Source organism: Saccostrea echinata, unplaced genomic scaffold (assembly GCF_033153115.1).
Source record: "Saccostrea echinata isolate AGI-Se365-2 ecotype Australia unplaced genomic scaffold, CSIRO_AGI_Sech_v1 ptg000015l, whole genome shotgun sequence".
NCBI lineage: Eukaryota > Metazoa > Mollusca > Bivalvia > Ostreida > Ostreidae > Saccostrea > Saccostrea echinata.
This window is the reverse complement of record NW_026889764.1, coordinates 970,466-994,692: the sequence shown is the minus strand read 5'-3', so window position 1 is coordinate 994,692 and position 24,227 is coordinate 970,466. Positions and strand designations below refer to the sequence as shown.

At 31.1% G+C, this 24,227-nt stretch overlaps 2 protein-coding genes across 2 annotated transcripts; one reads left to right on the top strand and one right to left on the bottom strand.

Annotated features, from left to right (window-relative positions):
• The first annotated feature begins 107 nt into the window (after positions 1–107).
• LOC133187694 (protein SHQ1 homolog) lies at positions 108–9,535 on the top strand. The gene is made up of 14 exons (XM_061323098.1): positions 108–211; positions 2,664–2,731; positions 3,485–3,549; positions 3,988–4,116; positions 4,220–4,377; positions 4,787–4,899; positions 5,353–5,447; positions 5,640–5,693; positions 5,911–6,011; positions 7,348–7,401; positions 7,614–7,737; positions 7,969–8,089; positions 8,982–9,021; positions 9,188–9,535. The coding sequence occupies exons 1-14, from the start codon at positions 137–139 to the stop codon at positions 9,428–9,430; spliced, it is 1,440 nt and encodes a 479-aa protein (XP_061179082.1). The 5' UTR covers positions 108–136; the 3' UTR covers positions 9,431–9,535.
• A 1,958-nt stretch (positions 9,536–11,493) lies between these two features.
• LOC133187972 (uncharacterized) lies at positions 11,494–18,486 on the bottom strand. Its single transcript, XM_061323364.1, has 4 exons — positions 18,305–18,486; positions 17,854–17,964; positions 17,508–17,575; positions 11,494–11,676 (listed from the first exon to the last, which is right to left on the bottom strand). Exons 1-4 carry the CDS (start codon positions 18,444–18,446, stop codon positions 11,494–11,496), a joined length of 504 nt encoding a protein of 167 aa, XP_061179348.1. The 5' UTR covers positions 18,447–18,486.
• Between the last annotated feature and the right edge of the window lie 5,741 nt (positions 18,487–24,227).

Sequence of the window (24,227 nt, the reverse complement as noted above, 5' to 3'; positions counted from 1 at the left end):
TTCCCTAGTGAATAAAATAAAAATAATTGTTAGAAGTGAAACTCACGTTTGTCAATTACAATTGAAAGTACAGAATATGTATATATTTTTATAATTTTAGAATAAAGAGTCTACGTTCAACTTCATATGATTGAAAATGTTGACTCCAGATTTTCAACTGAAGCAAGATGCAGAAACTTTGACTATTATCATCAAAGCTCCACATGCACGGGTATGATGGTTTAAATGTTCTTTTTTTTCTAGTCCTGTGTTATATACTGGGCCCTTTTTTATAGAGCTTTATCTCACAATATTTCAAAAGGCTTATAAATGGGGTGGGGGGATTGGGGTGGGGGTGGGGGCTCAGTTAAAAACGGGATAAGAACAAGGATCTTCATGTACTGCTGTAAGTGCTGATTCCAGTTTGAAACACCTCCAAGGAATCAGTCGCTATGATGAACTGAGGTAGTGCATTCAATATGGAAATTCCAGCTATTATTCTGGTAATATGGATTCATGTCTGCCCCACAGGTCTTGTTTTTATGTCAATTGATTGAGGAATCAGCGTTCAGTACTAAGCAATAGGAATGGGTATCGCCCAAAATTTTGTATCGTGATATATCACAATGTACTAAAAGTACATGTATCATGATAAAATCACTTAATTTTTACTATGATTTTAATGAATTTCCATGGGTTTTCTAACCAAAAATAGAGTGAAAAGATAACTTCACTTTTTTCATTTTTATTTATATATTAATAAAGCATGTTTGGATGCTAGGATGCCATTGTTTTACATTTTTACAACATTTTTCACAATGCCTGTAATTGTAGTTTAAGAGTTTGAACAAAAAATTAATAATTTCCTGAATTTATAATTACATACTTTATCTTCATATCATAAGACGTATCGCACAATAAAAAATCATGATATACCAGTATACTGATAAAATCGCACATCCCTACTAAGCAAGTTAGATATGTTTTATTTCACACCACTGTAAATTTTCATGTAATTTTTTGGATTTTATGCTAAATTTAAATCAAAATTATCAAAATAAAAAAAAAACAAAAAAAAAACTGCATGATCTCACTTAATTTACAAAGTACCCTTAGAGGCCAAAAAATATTAACTTTTAATGATACACATGTAATATGGTGTACTGCAATAGAGGCTTATTTAGCATAATTTATTTTCCAGATGGTCTCAAGTTCATTTTTCTGTCAAGTATGCTTATTTTGTCAATATACAGTTTGTCCTGAGCAAACCAGGCTTAGGTTATAAAGGTAGAAATCTCTGGTTGGATAACCTTAAGAGTAAGAGGCAAGACATGTAATAATAATTATTCTAGGAAGATCAGAATTGTTGCCAAATTAATGAAGGACTGCATTGTTTATGGGAGGTCAATGTGCTGCTTACACACACCTTGTAACATTCTTATGCTTTGTACTCAAAGTTTTCCATTTAAACTTTGACAGGACGCAATAACATGTCACAAATACCATTGTTTACAAAAAATAGAATTACTCAGTATATAATCACACATGAAAACAAGAAGGAAAAACATGTATATTGGAACTGTGAGGAAATTACCCTAACGTTTAATTTTTATGCAATTTTGAAAATTTAAAAGTTCAGGAATCCTTTTGTTGCATGGAATTCAAAATTGAATTCAGATAAGTAAGATTCTCAAAAAGCCTATCAAATTTTTTTTTTTTGTTTTCTTTGATGTACTCCGACCAACATCTTTCTAGGTGGGTAGGTAGCTTATTTAAAATTATTCAACATATTGCTAATTTTCACAAAAATCACAGGATTAGAAATTTATTGATGTTTTCATTATAAACCAGAAAGGTAAACCAATTTCTTATTAAATGACTTAGATAAATGATAAACCTTAACTTTAAAAATGATTGGGACAATCAGAATTGGTATTTCCCTGAAAGCCCTCCCCCCCCCCCCCCCTTTAAAAAAAATCAGGTAGGGGGGATTTTAATGGATCAGTTGGAGTACATCAAACAAATCATTATATCCCCGTTTGAAAAGTATGGGGGTGGGGTATAGTGATGGGGGTGTCTATCCAACCATTATGCCTGGGGGTACCCATTTCTTATCTGCAACTCCTCTTGCACTACTGAGTAAAGTGCAATGAGACTTGCACAAAATCTTTGTTACATAGAGCCATTGTGCACCTCCTATTTACTTTTTGATCAGACACATATTTTGGGTTTCTTTTTATAAAATCTGGGGTACCCATCTCTTATCTGCAACTCCACTTATACCGCTTAATATAATTTAATGATACTTTCACAGAATCTTTATTACACAGTGCCATTGTTCACCTCCTATTTTACTTTTTGATTTGACACATAGTTCAGGTCTCCAATACTAAAACATGGACATGCACTGCCATTCTTTCTATAATATCAGGGGTACCCATTTCTTATCCGCAAACTCCCTCTATACCACTGAATAAAATTTAACAATACTTTCACAGAATCTTTATTACATAGTGCCATTGTGCACCTCCTACCTTATGCTTTGATTGGAAAGATATTTGGCCACAACAAAAAATGATCTTTGCCATTATACTCATATGGGAGCGGGGTGTATCATTTGTGAGCTCAGTGCTCATAGTACCTCTAGTTTTTTATTATCGGTGGTAATATCTTGATTATTGCAGGTAACAGACACAGAGATCTTCATTGAAGGAGATGAATTCAGATTTCACTCAAAGCCATACTTTTTAAGGTACAGTACAAAATATTAAGAATTCTTTTACGAATGTTAATTAATGTTGCATATATTTAAAATTTCCTAGTTTTATCATGTTTATTCAAGTTTTCCACTTGAATTTGGTGATCAAGTTTTCAGTCTTGAAACTGAATGTAATATTTGGTCAAGTGATATTTCTTTTTAATAATTGTATTTATTTAATCGATGCTCACAAATATGAGTCCATTGCAGGCATATCTTCGTAGAAAGATTTCTAATTTTGAAATATTTTTTTCTTTATACATGTACAATATTTAATGAAATACAGTGGAAATTCAGTATTTCTAACATCTCAAATACCCTTAATGTGGTAAAATGTACTTGGAGTCCCAGCTACTTCCCAACTATTTTAATCTCATTAATTCAGATCCCCAGACATCTCAAAGTTTTTTTTCTTGACCTCATCCCATTGAGTTTGAAATAATGAGAATTGACTTCATATTGGTTATACTGGTAGTTCTAAGAATTTTTACTATGATTGACCTTAGTTAACCAGTGAGTGAAATACAGTCAAACTTCGATATTTCAAACTCCATGGGCCCGAGAAAAAACTTCGAGATGTCCAGGGTAAAATACTTAAAGAATAAGTAGTTGGGACTTAAATATCACTTCGACATATCTATGGTATTTAAGATATCCGTGTTCAAGATACCGAAGTTCAACTACTAGGGTTTCTTTGTACATGTACTGTCACAAACTTTCAATATTATCTTTTTTTTTGGTTGATAGGTTGTCCCTTCCTGGTAACATTGTAGAGAACGGCCGTGAAAAAGCCCACTATGACTCAGATAAAGGTTTGGACATCATAATCTGACGTGTTGCTGTGAAATCATTATATTTTATGGAGTCCAGTTTTCATGGATTTCATGGGTACCCTTACCCATGAAAAAACCTCTTCAATGTATATTCAAATGTATACTTCAATGTATATTGAAATAAAGATGAACCTTTGATAACAAGATTTTCACCCATGAAATGATGTCCTTATAAACCTTACATACTTGATGCAATTTTCTAGTTGCTAAACATACTCGAGAACATTTCTGACTGAAAAGATGATTGAAAAGCTTGCTGGTTTATTTGTATCAGTTGGATTATAAAACCATCTTCCTTTTTTAATCATCAGGAGAAGGGGGACTTGTTTACCACTTTTTGTAACACTGAGTACATTTACATTAACAAGTCTAGAATATCAACAATTACAATGAATTAAGTATTATCATTAATCATAGGTGTGTTCACAATTGAGGTACCTAAAGAAACAGCAGGAAAAATGTTTGAAGGACTTGACATGATAACCTCACTCCTAACTCCAAAGACACAGAAAAGCAACAAACCCATTATAGAAGTCATTGGGAATGGTAGATATATTTTAATTTTATATTACAACGTACATGTATTTGTTTTACTGTTTTATTAAAAAAAAAGAAATGTAAAAGATTTTGTTTTTATCTTATAAATCAGGCGACAAAGAGGAAGATAAATCTCAGGTTGATGAGGAGAAAGAGGAGGATTTTGATTGGTACCTAGAGCAAAAGCCTTATAAAGAAAATGAACTCTCATTGGATGGTCCAAAATATGGATTTGCCAATCAGAAGTCTGGAGTATTTAAAAGATTGCAGGTTTGTTTTTCCAAAAAAAAAAAAAAAATGTGTAACTACAAGATTACCAATTAAGTGTTGAATATTAATTATGTTGCATAAATAAAGAAGTCTGCATCTAGGCTTTGAAGTTTAATGGGTCATGTATTGCACCTAGGGACTATTTCAGTAAAAATATTTTTATCAATAAACCATTCAGTTCAATCAAATTTATCTGATTTGATGTCATCTGCATCTTATGGTTTGATTTAACAAATGTTACATAAAACAAAAATCAACATGTTGGTATAGTAATCCATTCGTATGATTTTACAACAACAACAACAAACAAAAAGTACACAGGAGAGTTGATGTGGTGAATTACTGTCATGCAATTGCTTGAAAAATAATTCTGGCAGATTTTTGATTTAGTCTCCTGCATGTATTTCAGGATGAAGTTTATGATATAGTAGATTTGCCTGACCCAGAAAACTGCTCACCAACAGACAGACGGACGATGAGAGAACATGCAGAAACAGAAAAGTTTGACCTGGACCATTACATGTAAGTTATCAAAAAAATTCAAATCAATACATGAAAATTGGGGGGAAAAAAGCACAGATGGTGATAGCTGTGATGTGTAAAGTAAATATCTACAGATTTGGTAATTCAACTTAATTTCCATTATGTTTTTTTTTAATTTTGTGTATAATGAATTCATAAAGAGAAACAGATGGGCTTTGATGTACATTTTAATTCATTTGTTTATGTTTCTTTACGTTACTGTCTTGTGTTTTACTGTATTGAGACTTTAGCTCTCTAGCTGTTGTTGGCGATCAAATTTGCACAGACACTCAGTTGGTCTTCAGCATGTACACAATATCCTTCAACATATAAATTATTCTCAGTTTTATGAATTTGCTGCTGTATTTTTAGGAAAAGGACCACAAGTTATTTCTCCCCTTTACAGTATTTTTCTCACAACTGTAATTTTAATGAATTTGTCATCAATTGTAGAGCTGATCTGCTTGATGACGAGAGCATACAGCAGATTATGAAGTACGAGCCTCCGTGGTGTTTTGAGGTGGGGAAAAAAGACACAGCAAAGAAAAGTATGAATTCTATACTTATCACAATTCTGAGTATCTCCATGTATCTTCTTTTAATTATGAATCCTGTAATGATACTATCAGTCATGTGACCTGTATCAACCATACGCTTTTCACATTTTTCTCATTCCCTGGGTTTCTTATTTTCACATAATGATGAGGTTGTGAATAATTTTTATTGTTTTTTTTTTTCAGTTGAATTCACAGATGAAGAACAGCAAAAGATGAAAAGCTTGCCCAAAAAAGAATGTATCTTTTTAGATATGTAATTATTTTTTTGTTAAAATTATTTCCTATTGTAACATTTATTTGGAAGGAAAGAAAAAAAACATTTGGTATACCAGGAACTTTTACATAATTAAATAAAAATGAGTCACTACATGTATTTATGCAACCATTTCACTTGGAATATTGTACGAACTAGCTTCCTTTGAATGAAATGTGTTTTAAACCTTAATGACACAAGATTTATTGGATGATGCCATGGTAACAACATTGTACTTGGGTTTGATTGACATTCTCTTTGGTTACGCCTACAATGTACGAATCAATGAGGGTGAGGAAAATGTGAGTACTTGTATTAATTGCCTCATAATAAAGATGAAGTAATGTTATACTAATATATTTACATTTGCTATGTTTTTCTACGAAACTAACTGTGAAATTGATTTGAATGCATTTTCGTGTATTCTCACATGTAGAAATATACACGGAGAAACTTGCGCTAAAGTGACGTCACAATGAGCTACAGAGACGTTAATAAAAATGTAACGATATAGGGCAGCGAATAAATCAAACATTTAGAATACTTTTGGTGCTTTTGAACATGTAAAATGTAAATATAAGGAATGTTTTTTAAGTTCAGTGTGAATTATTGGTGTGTAAATCACACAGACTTGCACGTAGGCATATTTTTCATGAAGCGCTAGCGCACTTCATGAAATATGCCTATGTGACAAGTCTGTGTGATTTACACACCAATAACTCACACAAAACTTAAAAACATTCCTTAAGTGGGGCTTCATCAGAGTTTGTACAGACCATGAAAAGTGCTTGAATTTTTATTCCATCCTGGAAAAGTGCTTGAAAATGCTTAAACAGCAGAAAATCATGGAAAAGTGCTTAAATTTTCATGTTAACTGCTTGAATTTTTTTCCTTTGGTGCTTGATCTTGAGATGCTACCTAAGGAAAGATATAAATAAAAGCTAGACAGAAAAGAAAAAATTCTTATTGGTTGACCTTTTTATAGCATGACTAGTTAGAACATGTTGATGAAACATAAAGGTGAGGTTAAAATGAGGTAAAGATATTTAAAAAATTCCCAACCAATGTATTGTGTCAGGTTTTTATTTGCATGATTGTATTGTTCAAAAGCACTTCAGAAATCTTTTAAAATGGCCTAAAAACTGCTGGAAAAGTGCTTCAAAAATAATATTGCTAGGCTGTACAAACCCTGACCCAGTGTGTTGTACACTTGTACTTGTGTTAGTATTTAACTAAGAGTTGGGATTATTAGTACTGTTTTAATTACATTGTCCTTTTTGTTATTGAAATTCTGTTTCAATTTTGTTTAAAGTTTGTCATCTGTCAATTACCTTTTCACATTTTTGATGCATGTCTTCTCAAGAACAGCTAGGCCAATTTAACCACACTTATGTACAAATCCAAAGGCTATATTCAAAATTGAAACTCCGGACTAGGGTGAGCTGTATTATAGATTATTATTTATTTGTTTAATACAGTAATATTATTCTTACCTACCATGGTGTAAAATTTATACCCTATGACTTGCCTGTAGTTTAGGCCTTGATAAAGGGCCTGATTTCAGGCTAATTTTTCAGGATTAAGAATGTGAATTTGTTGAACATTGTAGCCCATAGTCCTCTTGTTTCTTTTAATCAGGTGGAATCTGGATGGACTATCTGCAAACTAAGTGCCACTCTTTCTTGGTTAGATGTAAGTAAAGTCAAAGTCAGTGATCTTAAAGGCCTAAATATTGATAATTTAAACCAAGCGTTATACTTGGTAACCTTAATTACAGGCCCTATACTTTTCTGTTTAGTTCTGTTACAATTTTTAGAAGTCTTAACCAGAATGGCTGAAAAAAATCCCACTTCGAAAGTTCTTTCAATGATTACAAATGTAAAGGCAACTCTTTGTACTTAAAGACCTTCACCAGTGTAGAGGAGGTTTTGAGGTCATGCATGAGACGAAGTCTGTGTTTTCCCCTCTACAGACACTGGCAGCTCTCAACAACAGTTCTAAAGGACGTCTACTGTATTCTGACCTCTGGTAAGTCTGAGTTCCAAAGGACATTTACAGTTTAACGACCACTGGTAAGTTTTAGTTTCACTATCCTTTTTCAGGAATTTTTTTTCCCCAACTTTTGGGGGATGGGATAGTATATTTTTTGAGTGCAAACTATAAATCACAGATTACAGAATTAAGTATTAGGGGGAAAACACTCAGCTCATATTGTATACACAGGTATATTTTCTAATTTTTGCTGTAATATTTTTATAGGTAAGAAGCAGATTTTGAGGTGTCTGTTGGACATACATACAATACTTAATGGTTCCTATCCTAGGTACATCCTTAATGATTTATACATTACAGACTATTGTGTATGGATACAAAATGTGAGGTATGTCAATTATATTTAATTTTAGCTCACCAGAACCAAAGGATCAAGTGACCTTTTCTGATCAAAAAGTGTCTGGTGTCCTTCTGTCTATCTGTCTTGTGTTGCATTTCTGCCCAATACCACTGGACTAAATTTAAACTATGGTAATTTCAATCAAACTTGCCACAAAGCAGCCTTAAGTGATGGGGAATCCACTTTGTTCAAATTAAGAGCCACTGCCTTTTACCAAGAGGAGATAATTAAGAAATAGGGAAAATTTGATGGCATATTCAAAAATTATTTTCTCACTGGCAGGAACCATGTGGTCAGAAAACACAAAACCAATATGAATTGTGCAGATTCACATTGGCTCAAATCATAGTGCCTGGGGCTATGAAGAGGCCACAAAGATCAAATCTAACACTGAAATATTTAGGAAAATCTTTAAAATCTTCATAAAAATGGACTACAGTTAGTCATAATAATAAATGAAAATTCCCATATAATGAATACTCAGTTTTATTCAAAGTATGGCCATCTAGGCTAGGGTGCAGTCAATAAGGGTTAATGTTTGAAGAAAAATATAATTTTTTTTAAGATATTGACTATATTGACTGGGACAGAGTTTATCAAATGTTGAGCCTTGTCTATCCAAAATTTGATATTTTGATAACTCTTTGGCAATTCACATTCCAGGGTGGGACAAAGTTGGCAAGTATAAAGTGCACTGAGTCTGTTCATGTCACTGAAGAGTAGAAATGTTGATTTTGTACTTTGTATTTTAAAAACATCTTTTGTATAACATATTGTTTAATGTATTATAATGAGTTTTCATCTAAAATTGTGAGTTACTATCTCTGATATCTAGGAGGTAAACTATTCTATATACATCTCCTTACCTTTATATTGATAGTGATAAAAGACTGAGATCCTTGGCATCAACATTGGAAAAGGTTTGAAATACATTTACGAATACTAAAGAAACTTTTTAGACTTGTTACTTCAGACTGATTGAGAAAAAAAAAACAAATCAGGATAAAATATCCTTTTATATAAGCCATAAAATTTTCATAAATACATATCAAAAGTACAGTAAAATATTAATATTTTTTTATGCAGATTCAGATATCAAAGGAAGACTCTGGACTTGATCTTGTAGCATTTGAAACTTGTGCACTGGACACTAAAAATGATGACACAGAAGAGACACTGGTCAGTTCACTGACAGCTGTCAGTATCAAGCGGGCTGACAATGACAGCGATGATGATACTGATGACAGTACTGAAAGTTATGACAGTGAAGACGAGGGAGAAAGTGACACTGAAGGAACTGCTCAAAGTGAAAGTAGCATGAACAAGTGAAAGTTGTACAAACAGCTGTCAAAATTATTTACTTTGAATTATACATTAACCTACAGCAAAATTGCAAATATTGCTCATTTTTGTGGCAATTTAAAGACAATTAAAATTGGTATTATTATTCATTTTTGTTTATTTAAAATCTATCAGCTGTTGATTTGAGGTCTGTGGTTTTACATACTGAGAAATTCATTTAAGATGTAGGGTCATTTTTTCTGAATTTCTTGAGGACCCCTTGAGCATGACCTGAATAATTAAATGAAAGCCACTAGTATTAGGCCTACATGTTAAAAAGTGTACATTAAGACACAACAAAAGTAACTTCAAAATTCAAATATCAACAAAAAAAAATGACCCCCCTCCAAAATAAATAAAATATTTAACAATAATAATTTTAAAAATCTTACGAAAAAGGTAACAACAATGGGTCTCAATGCTCACCTGATTCCATGTGGCCCTACTGTTCTTCAACAGTAGATTTTTCCCCATATATTCCTATGTAAAACTTTGTTCACTTTTTGTGGCCCTACCCTACCCTGGGAGTCCTAATTTGAAAAAAAAAATTGAATCTACAACTTTATTATTATGACTACATGAAATCATGCCTTTGCCATTCTTGAGAAGAAGATTTTTTCCCTACTATATATTTCTATCTACCTCCAGGGATCATGATTTGAATAAACCTGATGATGCTTCCATATCAATATCAGGGTTGTCCCAAAGAATTGAAATAGCAGGAGACATTAAAAAAGTAGTAGGGGGTCTGAGGCTCCTCCCAAACAGAGGGTTGAGGGGGAATACCAGAGTAACTGACGGATTACATCATTATAGGCAAGAAAATTTCCTGGCCCCCAGGTCTTAGGGCCAACCCTGAATATGACTATTGATGGCTTTATTGTTCTTGAGAAGAAGATTAATAATGACTTTTCCTATATATATTCCTATGCAAAACTTTGATTGTACATTGTGTCTCCACCCTACCCCCAGGGGTCATGATTTGAACTAACTTGAATCTACACTACCTGAGGATGCTTCCACACGAGTTCCATCTTTTCAGGTCCAGTGGTTTTTGAGGAGATTTTTAAAAGATGACATTAAATTTACACTTATTCTAAATTATCTCCTCTTGAAAAAGGACAAGGCTCTTCATTTAAACAAACTTGAATCCCCTCCATCCAAGGATGCAATGCTTTGTGGCAAGTTTGGTTGAAATTGGCCCAGTAGTTCTTGAAAATGAAGAAATTGAAAATGTAAAAAGTTTTACAGATGGACGACAGAAAAAATAGATCAGAAAAGATCACTTGGGCTTTCAGCTCAGATGAACTAAAAATGTTGAAAAAAAATATCCTAGTATCTAAATAACAGATACAGAGCCACAGTGTATCTATACTTCCTATCACAGTAATATTTTCATTGTTCACTGTGTAACCTTTACCCATAGATTCAATTGCCTGATACATTCCTTTTACTGAATTGAAGTTTGGTATGTCATTCTCTTGTAGAATATTTCTGTATTAGATTAATTATCTTTGAATCTTTTGCTGCATTTTGAGGGTTCATTGAACGTTCGACAGTTAATAGATTTGGATAGTTTTTAAGAAGATGTTCACAGAGCATGTACGACCTATTAACACAGGCATTGTACAGAACAGTTTTTCCAGCTCTAGAGACATGATACACAAAGAGATTATGTGTTTTCAGTAAATACTCAAAAATGTCTATCCTATCTTCATCAGCTCCCCCCTTTTCACCTATAAACAAAGCTGCATTCCAGCCCTTTTTGCTTTCTTGTTTGACTAACTCTGGATATCTATCTGCTATATATTTACAAATATGGAGTCTTCCATGGGAACATGCAATATGAAGAATGTTAATATTTTGAGATGACAGTGCATTTGCTTGCAGATTACAGTCCTCGATCAGGTATCTCAGAACTTCTACATCTCCACATTTAGCTACAAAATGGCCAGCATGTCTCCCAGTCTTATCTGTGGTATGTATACTTTCAGGATGATGTTGAGCAATATACCTCCAGCTTCAAGATGTCCATTTTCACAAGCAGAATGTTAGGCAGATTTCAGATCTTCGTTTACATTATGTACAAGAACATGTCTCTCGTCCAAGAACTGTAAAATTTCTGTGTTTCCAGACTTGGCTGCATATTGGAGGGTATTCCAGTCCATCTTATTTGTTCTCTTGATTATTTCCTCTTCTTTCTCCTGTCCATTGTTCATTGATTCCTGTGTACACTGTTGATCAATTTCCGAAGCCATCTTCAAAATGTCTAAGCTTTCTCCAATACATGCGAGATGTGCAGTAGATTCACCGTATTTTGTTACCTTTGTAATATCGAATCCCCTTCTTCTTATGTCCTCTAGTATACTTTTCTGTCCAGCATGGGCAGCGTAACAGAACGGATCAGACCATTTTTGTCCTTGATCTGCATTAAATCGGTTTTGGAAGCCTTTTGCAGAATGGCGTCAAAAGTTTCAGTGTTCCCTCTTTTTGCAGCCAAGTGCAGAACGATCCTTCCAGTATTGTCTCTTCGATATAAGTCCGTCTCTTTGAATCCCAATAAACTTTACACGATTTCATGGCATCCCCAATATAGAGCATGATGGAGGACTGTCCATCCCATATTATCTTTTATTGTCAGTAAGTCTTTATCAAATTCCAGTGGTGTTGTCAGTTTATTATATCTTTGTACATCTCCCTTTCTACACGCTGCTATGAGACTCGCAAAATCCGAGTCTGCAAAATGGTAACATTAAAAGAAAAATTAACAAAATGTGTAACGATCCCTCCACCTGCTTCATTTTTTTGGAATGAAATATATTGAATGAAATATTGTTCAAAGTCCAGTGAACATTATTATTATTTTTTTTTTTACACAGTTTTACTTTTTAACTTTTTACGCTTTTTCCTCGTTGATAAGGAATTGAATAAAAAAAGATTAGTTATACCTTGAACGTTCCACCATCTTGTAACTGAGGTGAAGAATTGATTAGTTATACCTTTAAGGTTCCACTGTCTTGTATCTGAGACGAAGAATTGAGATGAAATAATGATTAGTTATACCTTGAAAGTTAGTTCCATTGTCTTGTAACTGATGGTGTTCAGCTGTAGACTGGGGACTTCCGGCTGACTGGCCAATCGTGTCCCGAACGTTTGATTGGCTTTCTTGTAACAAATGTTCTTCCGGAGGTTGAATTCTGATGACTCTTGGTTCTATAGCTGACCCAGCTGTGAAGTGATGTTAGGTTGGTTGGATATGGTGAGAGAAGAACATATTGTGATTTTGAAAAAGTCAAGGATTTAATATTACCAAAAATCGTAAATCGTAAAATTAATAATTTTTATTTTTTAAAATTCAGACTGAGCATTTAAAAAGCCGAAAATTGTATTAATTTTAATTTGAGAGTCGCAATGTGTTGTAATTAACATACTTATAATATACTCTTAGTAGTTTGGAACCCACAACTAGGAGCATTCTAATCACGAAGATGTATTCATTTGAACAATATTTAATAAACAGAACATTATGATAGTGTCTATTTGAGGCATAAGTGTCTGTTTAAGGGTATAGTGTCTATTTGAGGGATAAGTGTCTATTTCAGGGTATAGTGTCTATTTGAGGGATTAAAGAGTATTTAAGGGTATAGTGTCTATTTATGGGGGTTATGAGGTGATAACCAACGTGCGGACACGTGATTATTTGTCTCCCCTTTCCTATACAAATTGAAATCAGCGAAATGCGCAAATCCATGAAACTGGATAATCACTCATATCTATTACTTCAAAACATTTTTGCGCAAAGACTCTAAAAAAATCAGAAATGAAAAGTTTGTACAAGGATCGTTAGACATACCTGTAATTTGAATAAACTTTCTGTGTATCCGATAAGACACATAAACGACGAGGCCAAATATTACTGCAAGTACTAAAATCATAACTATAGAGATGATCTTCCAGGTGTCATCATTTTCGGAGTTATATATTGGATGCTTTTGTTGGTTTCAGATACGAATGTTATGTGGAACGAAAGTCTGCAATATAATAATATTTGTACATATGTAATAGTACTTGCTTCTATGCATTTCTTCCAAACAGTTCTAATGAATAGGCATATTGACATCATGTTTGGTATTTCGAAAAAGAAATATTGATCTAGTATTTAATTTTTGTGTTGCAATAACGAAGCTCACGAATACAAAAATGGAATGTTCATTGCTCGAAAAAAAAAAGGTAAAAGTATCTGATAAGTTTATGTTCAATAGAGCAGAGGCATTCAATAAAAAAGTAGATCTTAGGTTGAATTGTGATATATATATATATATATATATATATATATATATATATATATATATATATATATATATATATATATATATATATATAAGGGTTCTGTTTGAAAAATGGATAATTTTGAATATGTAAAACAGTACCTAAATGTATAGATAGGCTATTGTATACACATACATACAAAATATATGACACCTACTTTGACACGACACATTGAATTTTAGTATCGTGGCACTTGGTAGATATATTGAAAATCTTTGCATCATCAATCTTGAGATTTGCCGTTTGGTTTAAAGCTCTTTAAAGATAAAAATAAAATACATGTAAAATTAAAAAAAAAAAAAAAAAAAAAAAAAAAAAAAAAAAAAACCAAAACAACAACAGAAAAAAAGAAGTCTTGCTTGTTCTTTTAATTTAGACATATACTTTTGGCAATTGCCTGTCTATTTGTGTTTAAGAAGATAACTTCTTTTAAATTTTTGTTAAAACTTGAAAGAAAAATAAAATTAGTAGAGACTTGTTTGTAATTACTAGTACATGTACTTGGTATGCATTTTCCCATGATTCTTGAAAATTAAGAGCTATATACTCTTAACCACTTAAGTTTTTTTTGGCACGAATGGTCACTTATTGAGATGAAACATTGCTCTCTGTTATAGCTTGAAACCAAAAAATAAATCAGATAAAATTTGGTTGCTATGTTTCTTGATTGTCATGGTAACAGCCGGGAAAATGTGAAAAATTGAGATCAGGTACTTTTGAATTTTTATTGAGCCTTAATAAAGACTAAGAAAACCAAATTAATCCCTCTCACAAAATATTACACTTCATAGTAACTTACGGTGTAAGGAAATTAATTAGAATATTGTAGAATGTAGTCCAAGTGGTAGCCATGGATACATTTGGCATACATTTTAAAGACGAAAAACACTCTGTATTCACAATTGATAGGTGTTACAGGCTAAAACTCAATCAACAACGCAGGAAAAACAATAGAAATGCTAGGTCTGGTGTAAAAAGGTTATAACAGCAACATTCTATCCAGAGAGAGAGAGAGAGAGAGAGAGAGAGAGAGAGAGAGAGAGAGAGAGAGAAACAGATTATCTACCTCACTTTAAAGTGTACTATCAGCTAGAATGAAAATTGAATGTCATATATTGATATTGTTGGTTTGATGAGGAAAAGAATACTATTGATTTGGTTACCAAGAAGGAAAATGTTCAGTGGAAACCACAACACATAACAACCAATTTTTGCCTGATATAAGTTTATGGCAACAAAGACTTTACTCATAGAAAGTTTGGAGAAATTCTTAGACTATGATGCTGTGTCCAGCCAATATATTAGAGTTAAAGTTAAAGAGACCGGCTCTTAAAAGAACACATACCTTGAAATGGGTGAATTAAAAAAAATGACCATCAAACTGAATTTTTTTGGCAAAATTCAACTACTTATAACATATTTTTCACCTATATCATCATATTGCAAATGCATTCTAGTTTAAAATCCTGAAGTGGCAATAGAATAGACAATTGGATTAAAAAGTTTCAGAATTTTTATTAGTAAAATTTCTTTTGAAAAAAGAAAATATCATTACACCTTAAAAGACTTTCTAAAATACATAATCACAAGAAATTATAGTTTTTTTATGCTTCAAAATGGTAAAAGGGGTATAAATGATTAAATCTAGACCTTGAATGAGTATCTTCTCTTGTACATGTGACAAAAATTGGCTTTTTGATTGTTATTTTACATTATTTTTTCAATTCTGGTTTGAAAAGTTTTAAGATGAAAAAAATATGAAGCAATAAAATTCCCCAAAATTCACTGTTTTGTCCGTTCAAGTCAATTCTTTAAATCTAAGCCAAAAAAAGAATTGTTATATACGAGTTCTCTTACCAAAAATACTAGATTTTGAAGTGACCCTATGTTACATTTTTGTGTTGCACTCCTGACATCTGATATGTATTTTATTTAATATTGTTTTAAAAATTATAACACACAATAACCCATTCTTACTTTGTAAATCAATTTGTAGTGTTGATATTTTTCATCGTTTACAGCAGGTTTTTCTTAAAACATGATTATTTGCAAAGTGTAGTATATATGAATTGTATTTAAAATATATGTGAAATGATGAAATCTATTCCCTGAATTGACTGTAAAATTTCTGTAATTTGTTGATAGACATAGTGTTTTGAACATCAAATAGTATCAAGCATTTCTTTCAATTTATTTTTTAGTAAAGATAGTTAAAAACCATCGGTAATTATGAAGCAGTTTTGTTGCACTCCTGACTGCAGTAAAGTTTAAAATTAAAACCATAGAACACAAACATTCATAAAGTGTTGGAAACATCAAGTGGTAATGAAATTGTGCAATATTTATAGTCCAATACTTCATAATTAAAACAGATGAAAGTATTTAAAATTCGCATTTTATCTGGAACTATACCCTATTTTATGCAAAAAAAAAAAAAAAAAAAAAAAAAAAAAAAAAAAAAAAAAAACAACAACAAAAAACTAGCTTAAATTATATTTAGAAGATAAAATATATTTTAAAGCATATTTTCCTTTAGAAGACAAACACAGTAACCCACCAGAAAAATTCTACTCATCATTTTTTCGTTATTTTTATTCGTATTGGATGATTTATAATTCTAACATATTTGTTGCACTCCTGACCAAAGGCATTGGGGCTTTTAAAGTAGAATTGTGAAGTGAAAATTGCATAAGAACTTGTTCTGTTGTTTCAGTGAAGGTGAGGAGGAATTACTTGAATTTTATTACAATGTTTTAGTGTGTTTATTTTTAACGTTCATTAAAAAAATCACAAAAAAGATAAAAAACACATCTGAATTCATAAACTTGAAAAAAGGAAGGATTTCAATAATAAAACTGTCAATAATTTAGCTTTAAATTATACAAAAAGATCATTATTAATTAATGAATACTTCTAAGCATTAATAGAAGTTTTTTCGTCACACAACTTGAATCTTTAAAAAAATGTGTTGCACTCCTGACCATAGAAATATGGATCTGAAGCACAGACAGATCCTGTAATTGATAAATCTATTTGGTAAAAATGTTCTTTGTGTCTTTATTTTCCAAAATATAAATCAGAAAATGATATAATGATAATAGTTTTTTCATGCTTGGGAGCATAACATCAAATGTTGCACTCCTGACATTTTTGGGTATGCACATATACTTGACTCTCATTAATGCTGCTTGTGATTTATATAACATTTTTAAGTTTTAAAATGTATATCAGTTATTATTTTACACTTCCAAAATTCTTTTTTGTCTTAATTTCCTACCCGAATTTTACAATTGATGTTTTTTCGGCAACACTAAATTTTTTCTGTTGCACTCCTGACATGGTACAACATTTTTTTAAACATCAGCCATGGCCACAACTTGATTAAACAAAAGTTATGACAGTCCACATTTAAAGCTCAATACTTTGAGTATTATCAGGAAAGTCTTCAACATGAAGCATTATTTTTTATTTCACAGATCTCCAAAAAATATTGAAATTTCAAAATGTCACAAAAAATATTGAAATTTCAAAATGACACAAAAAGGTGTTGCACTCCTGACAATTTTAGCATTATTTTTGGGCATAACTTTTTTGTTAATTGAGATATCAATGAGATATTTGGCAGGTATTTAGACACTATCTAAAGACATATGCTGAGACATAGAAATCTATTTTCATTGCATGTATTTTTAGTGTGGGTTGATAAATATGCATTTGGTCATTTTTTTTAATTCACCCAAATAAAGCATTGAATATCAGCATGGAAACAACCAAGTTCTTGATTGATTTGTAGACATTTAGGATCTAGAAATAAAAGAAGAATTTAGGTGCGTTATATGAACAGTCCTGAAAACTTTTTATTCCTAGGAATGCAACTTTTAATTTTCTATTACTTACAATATGAAGGTTTGCAAAAATAATCAAAATTGTTTTTGATATTAAAAAGAATGTCTCTCAAAACAATCCAGTAACATATAACTTGTGTGCTATGTATTTGCATTTTGTAAAACGATTGGCATTAAGCAATGAGAAAGCAAAACCTTTAGCACTTCAGTAAAGAAGAAGTACTGAAAACGACTTACATTTATATATTTCATTACTGAAGAAGAATCTATCTGGGCATCCACAGGGAAATGAATTCTCACAGGGATAATGGTTAAGTATGCCATCCGCCGCCAATTCAAGACAATTCCCTGTCAGCACAAAAAGGTAAGCAAAGGGATTGGACACGTGAGACTGAGTGAGAAGGTTTGCAAATACTTATAATAAACCAGAGGAAGAATACATACAGAGCAGACTACATTTAACTCTTAATATTGCAAGAAGATGATTGAGAGTGGATATCACCCTGATCTCAAGTTAATTAAAAGTAAAGCAGTCAATGAAGGGGGATTCATGATCTTCTGTATGTGGAATGCATATTTGCTTTTAAGAATTTCTTGACCCATTTTATGATGTATTTGAAATTGAATTACATTTTTCATATTTTCTACTAAAGTATAATTGTTATGCACAAGAAAAGTTTCATTAAACCTTTCTCAAATGGAAGTTTGCTTCCACGTATGTAGCAGAACTCTATCAGGGATGTCATGTTTTTGTCTGGAACACAGTGGTATCCATGTGTTTCGTTACATTTCAGTCTGGTCCACGCAGCGTCCCATTCCTCTTTACTCATTGGGCATTTTTCAACTTGAGTCACGTTAAATTTGTATCCATATTGCTAAAATGTTAAATATATTACATGTATATACTTTGCATTGCACTATGCCATAGTTTGCATAACGTGTGCTTGATAAATTACATTCTATTTAAACTTGTTAATCATTCTTTAAAAATTCATTTTCTCACCGTCTTTTCACCATGATATCATCTTATTTAAATCATTTTAATTCATGTTAATGTTGCATTGCATGACACATAAGGTGCAAGTTTTTATAAAGAGCTAATCAATGTAAAAGGAAACAACTATGAATATGAATATAAATGAGGCCACACAGAAAAAAAAATTGTGAAAACTGTTGAATGTATATACAAAGCCGGTAATAATGAACTTCACTTTCTGCTGAAACAAAATGCACGAATAAACGTACCCAGTTATAAGGTTCATATCGTTGACGTCATGTAAATAGACAAAAACAAGTATGACATGCACAAAAATCTTCATAATCCCAGTCCTCATAAAAGTGATGTTGACAAAGGAAAAAAAAAACTGAAAAAAAAAATCATATAAACAGACAAAATCTATCAAGGAAGAAATTAAAAGGGAAGTTTATTACTCAATACCACTCAATCATGAACTCACAAACACTCACTTGTACGTCATGTGAAATCGTACAGTAATACATGTACGTACATGTAAATGTGGTGCAACAACGTTTTCTTTGCATCATTCGGCATAATTTTCGACCACAGTTGCTTCATTTTATTTACTTTTCAGAGAACAATCGATGAACTCAGTTTAACCGTGAGCTGCTAAAGTTAGGGTTATTGTGGTTATGTTCAAAATTTGTAGACTTGTGTTTGTTAGAAAGCTTGATAAATATTATAAAGATAAATACGAGTATACAAACGCGACGATATACCTCTCTGGCAAGAATGATTGAAGCATAATATTATATATCCTAATATTATTCATAGTTTACTTTACCAGAGTTTAATAATTGAGACCTTTGAGTAGTCAATAAGAGTTAACTCTGGTAAAGTGAACTATGAGTAATATTAGATTTTTTTACTGGAAAGTTTTCTCTCTCATCAGAGGGTCGACCCTCTTAAATTGACGTAATACTGACTTGCAATCTGAATACTTAACCTTACAACTATCATTTAACAATGGTTTGTTGTCTTCTGATCTTTTAACCTTGTTATTTTCATACAAGCCTTGTCTGCTGGAACCATAACATATTGTTCATGTAGTTTTTCTAATTCATTTATCACTCTCCGAGTGAAAACGGAAGGATAGATGGTTTGTGTATTGCCTTTTTAACTTTGTAACACGATTCTTTAATATACATGTATTTCTAAAACATTTAATCCATTCTGACAGAGTTCAGATTTTGCCCTTTATATGCAGCCAAACATCTGGCTGCATCTTCGACAGAATTCATAATAAAATGTCGCGAATTGAAAAATCCGGGCTAAGAAGATGTTAAAAATCGGGGCTAATAAGATGGTTAGAAAAAGATAAAGATTGTATTGTTGTTTTGTTGACTATAAAAAGGCTTTTAATTATATCAACTAGTCTATGGGTGAAGCTTTAAAAGTTACATGATATAAATGGAAAATTTAAATCACTTTATCAGAATGTGAAAGCTTGTATAAAACATCATGGAACATTATCATAATATTTCACTATTTCAGTTGGTGTATTAGCAGGGGGAAATTTTGTCAGCATTATTGTTTTCAATGTACGATAATGATTTTGAGCGCCATTTTATATCTACTAATTGTCCAGCAATAAAATTGCAAATGACTAATTTATTTTTACTTATGTATGCTGATGATACAGTATTAATGTCAGAAACACCAGATGGTTTACAAAATACATGTATTTTAGATTCATTACATTCTTATACAGAAGAATGCGTTTAACTGTAAATGTTGAGAAAACTTAAAGTTAGTTTGTAGAAACAACGAAAGTATTATAGATAATGAACATAGGACCTATGCTGGGAATGCTGTAGAAATAGTTAATGAATTTGTTTAATTTTAATGGTATATTTTCAAACATTTTGCATCACAGAGAAGAAAAACCATGTAAAGTGTAATAGACTGAAAATTTTTAATTTTAATATTGTAATGTTTAAGGTTTATATTAGTCGTGTGCTGAGTTTTGCATCTGATATGGGGATGGTATAAAGCCAAGGATGTAGAAAAAGTACACCTTTCATACAGCAGAACTGTATAAGAGTATCAGGGAATGTGTGATGAATATATCTAAAACGCTGTCAGATTTATGTAAATCACCAAAATGTCTCATTTACCAACACCTTGTTAATAATTAAACCCTCCAATCTTACTTATGTAAATCAATACATTTAAAATATAGAAAACCATTTACCATATAATGACTATCTGCACATAACTTAATGGAGTCTTTAATTCGATTAATAGTAAAAACAAAACAGACATAATTTTAATTTAAAAGAAATTATTTTGTTTTTATCTTAACAAGAATTTCAAATCTGGTATTAAGCTAAAAAAAATATTATTCTCAAAAAGCTTTACTATTTTATTCAATATTTATCAGGTCAAAGAAACGCACATTATCTTAAAGATAAGAATGTAAAACATTTCATCATTACCTAATTACAAAGAGTATGTTAAATGTAACGTAAATATCGCACATAGATAACAAACAAAAAAGCTTTATCGGAAAACTCACAAAGGTTTTGTTTGTGAGTTTTTCGATAACGCTTTCACAAGCAGTATAAAACATTTGAAAAAATCAACATATTAACGTAAATTAGATATTAATTACCTGAAAAACATAGCCACATGCCTTCTATGCCTAAGCAACAATTTTAATGAGAAATATTAGGTTGATAATCATATATACGTATACCTTGCAAGCAATAAAAAAGGGATGGATTCAAGCAGGGACCTATATACTATATTAGTATATAGGTCCCTGATTCAAGTTTCATCCGTTTCTTTGCATCCAACATGAGGATACTTCTTTTTTTAAACCCGACGTAGTAGCCCCCCCCCCCCCCCCCTAAACACAGTACCAGTACTGCGGGTATGGCATGTCAAACGTTGCAATATTCGATCTTTTCCATTTGTATTGTATAATTTTCCATTTATATTCTATAATTCTCCATTTATATTCTATAATTTTCCATTTGTATTGTATAATGTTTATTTGTATTCTTTAATTTTCCATTTGTATTCTATAATTTTTCATTTGTATTGTAAAATTTTTATTTGTATTCTATAATATTTCATTTGTATTGTATATTTTTTCATTTGTATTGTATAATTTTTATTTGCATTGTATAATTTTCCATTTGTATTCAATAATTTTTCATTTATGTTGTATAATTTTTCATTTGTATTGTATAATTTTTATTTGTATTCTATAATTTTCCATTTGTATTCTATAATTTTCCATTTGTATTGTATAATTTTCCATTTGTATTCTATAAATTTCCAGTTGTATTCTATAATTTTACAATACAAATGAGAAATTATACAATACAAATGGAAAATTATACAATACAAATGGAAAATTATACAATATAAATAAAAATTATACAATACAAAGGAAAAATTAAAGAATACAAATTGAAAATTATACAATACAAATAAAGATTATACAATGCAAATAAAAAATTATACAATACAAATAAAAAATTATACAATACAAATGAAGAATTATTGAATACAAATGAAAAATATAGAATACAAATAAAAATTTTACAATGCAAATGAAAAATTATAGAATACAAATGGAAAATTATAGAATACAAATGAAAAATTATAGAATACAAATGGAAACTTTTACAATACAAATGGAAAATTATACAATACAAATAGAAAATTATACAATACAAATGGAAAAGATCGAATATTGCAACATTTGACATGCCATATGCGGGACTACATTTCCTACGTCTATACAATATGGAGTTCTAATAGTACTGAGCTGTCTGGAGCTTAACTCTTTCTGTATGTATAAGTCAATGCTTAAACCCTTAATATTGTAAATATTGATTATGGTATCCTAAATAAGCCTGAAGTCAACCCTTTTCAAGAAGCATATTTTTAATTAGCGAATCTGGATTAATAAAAAAAAATCATTTATCGATGATTAACATTTATAGGCGTTGAATAACACAATCATATAATTTTACCAATTCTTTCTGAAAAATATGCAATTTCATTAACGAACAGTTTGTTTAATAACAATTCAAATTAAATTGTCTTTTTTATGTAAAAATTTACCGGGCATAATAAGATGTAAAATTTGCCTTCTTATATTATAAATATTTAGTATAATATATAATTTTTTTAAAATTTAAATTTGAGTGTATAACCATGGACGATACACTATCAGATCAAACAAGCAACAAAATACAAATAATGCAAATAATTTAGCACAAACAATATTGACCTTACGAATTGTTACGTAAAAACTTTGCTCTTAAAATTGTACAAAGTAAACAAATTGCTCAAAATGGAAACATCCGGTTTTTAGACCATAATCCTACTGGAGAATGCTTTTATGTCAATTCAATTTTCAAATCATACAGATGCAAAAAATATATATTTTTTTTTCATATTTGCACTTCCATTTGCATCTGTACACTTTTGTTGCAGAAAGAAAAAATGCCAGTGTAGGAAACAATGTATTTCTCTGTTTTTAAATAATTAAGTTTTACCCGCAAATTTGTTCAAAAAGCTTTCGATTTTTAAATTCTAATTAACTTTAAAACACGGTAACCTAAATATCGGTGACGTAAATATTTTTATGAGCTTTATCGTATCTTTCAATGTGGTTGTTTATTTTTTTCACTGTTAATTAAAGGCATATTCTATTGCTTGAGTGTAGGTCAATTTTATCCATAGGAAAACAGTGTTGTTCTCTTACTTTTAATTTGTGAATAGACACATAAACACGTAATTATCAATGAAAATTTTTACCTCTGGATTTAGATTCACAAAGTCAGGACGTTCCACTTTTCAAATTTGTGAATATTTGGAATTCTCGAAGTTTCTCCTTAGACTAAACGGTTTGACCGAAATATTTTAATATAGCCACTCAGCGACATGGGTGCACATGGGTGGATCCAATTTTTGATTGGATTTGTGGCCCATGTATTTATAACCGTCTAAACTGTGCATCGAAACAGTGTGGAATTATGATGCTGAACTCCAAATACATACGATAACAATTTGATTAACAATGTGCACAGGCTCTGCCATATAGTGGACGAGAGCACTGTCCAGCGTGACTGTCTTGGCGCAAGCCAGCCGACAGCTGCCTATAAAACATAGGTTTTTCAGAATTATATAGCATTACATAATGTTACATTAAAAACATTTCAAAAAATCTTTTGATCAATTATTTCCGATGTAAAGTCAATTGTGTACCTAAGTATTTTGGGTATATTTTAGCGACACTTTTACAATCGCCTTTGGGGCCGTTTGTTATGGTCCTTTAGTTCTTCCTAATTATAACACTTTTCTCACTTCTTCCTAAATGATTGTTTTGTTTTTGAATGTTTAATAATTTGTCAGTCTGATATTGTGTCCTTCAAACATTGCACAAAATAACAGTTTTTTGTCACAAAAAGTTAATAAAACTTCACTTGATCTCAATATTTCACATTTAACTAAAGTTGGCAAAGTGGGAAATTCGAATGGAACTCTTCTGATGATAGACAAAAACTCAATCAACCCATGATTTAAAACATTATTATCACAGACACAATAGTACATGGAGTTAAATGCTAAA

What these genes read in the sequence shown, in the direction of transcription:
- LOC133187694 (XM_061323098.1), top strand. Translation starts at nt 137, where the DNA reads ATGTTGACTCCAGATTTTCAACTGAAGCAAGATGCAGAAACTTTGACT. An exon ending in TCAAAGCCATACTTTTTAAG is followed by an intron (nt 2,732 to 3,484) that starts GTACAGTACAAA and finishes TTTGGTTGATAG; the next exon opens with GTTGTCCCTTCCTGGTAACA. An exon ending in TATAGAAGTCATTGGGAATG is followed by an intron (nt 4,117 to 4,219) that starts GTAGATATATTT and finishes CTTATAAATCAG; the next exon opens with GCGACAAAGAGGAAGATAAA.
- LOC133187972 (XM_061323364.1), bottom strand. Translation starts at nt 18,446, where the DNA reads ATGAGTAAAGAGGAATGGGACGCTGCGTGGACCAGACTGAAATGTAAC. An exon ending in CAAACTTCCATTTGAGAAAG is followed by an intron (nt 17,965 to 18,304) that starts GTTTAATGAAAC and finishes TTGTGCTGACAG; the next exon opens with GGAATTGTCTTGAATTGGCG. An exon ending in ATATTCAATGCTTTATTTGG is followed by an intron (nt 11,677 to 17,507) that starts GTGAATTAAAAA and finishes ATTGATCAACAG; the next exon opens with TGTACACAGGAATCAATGAA.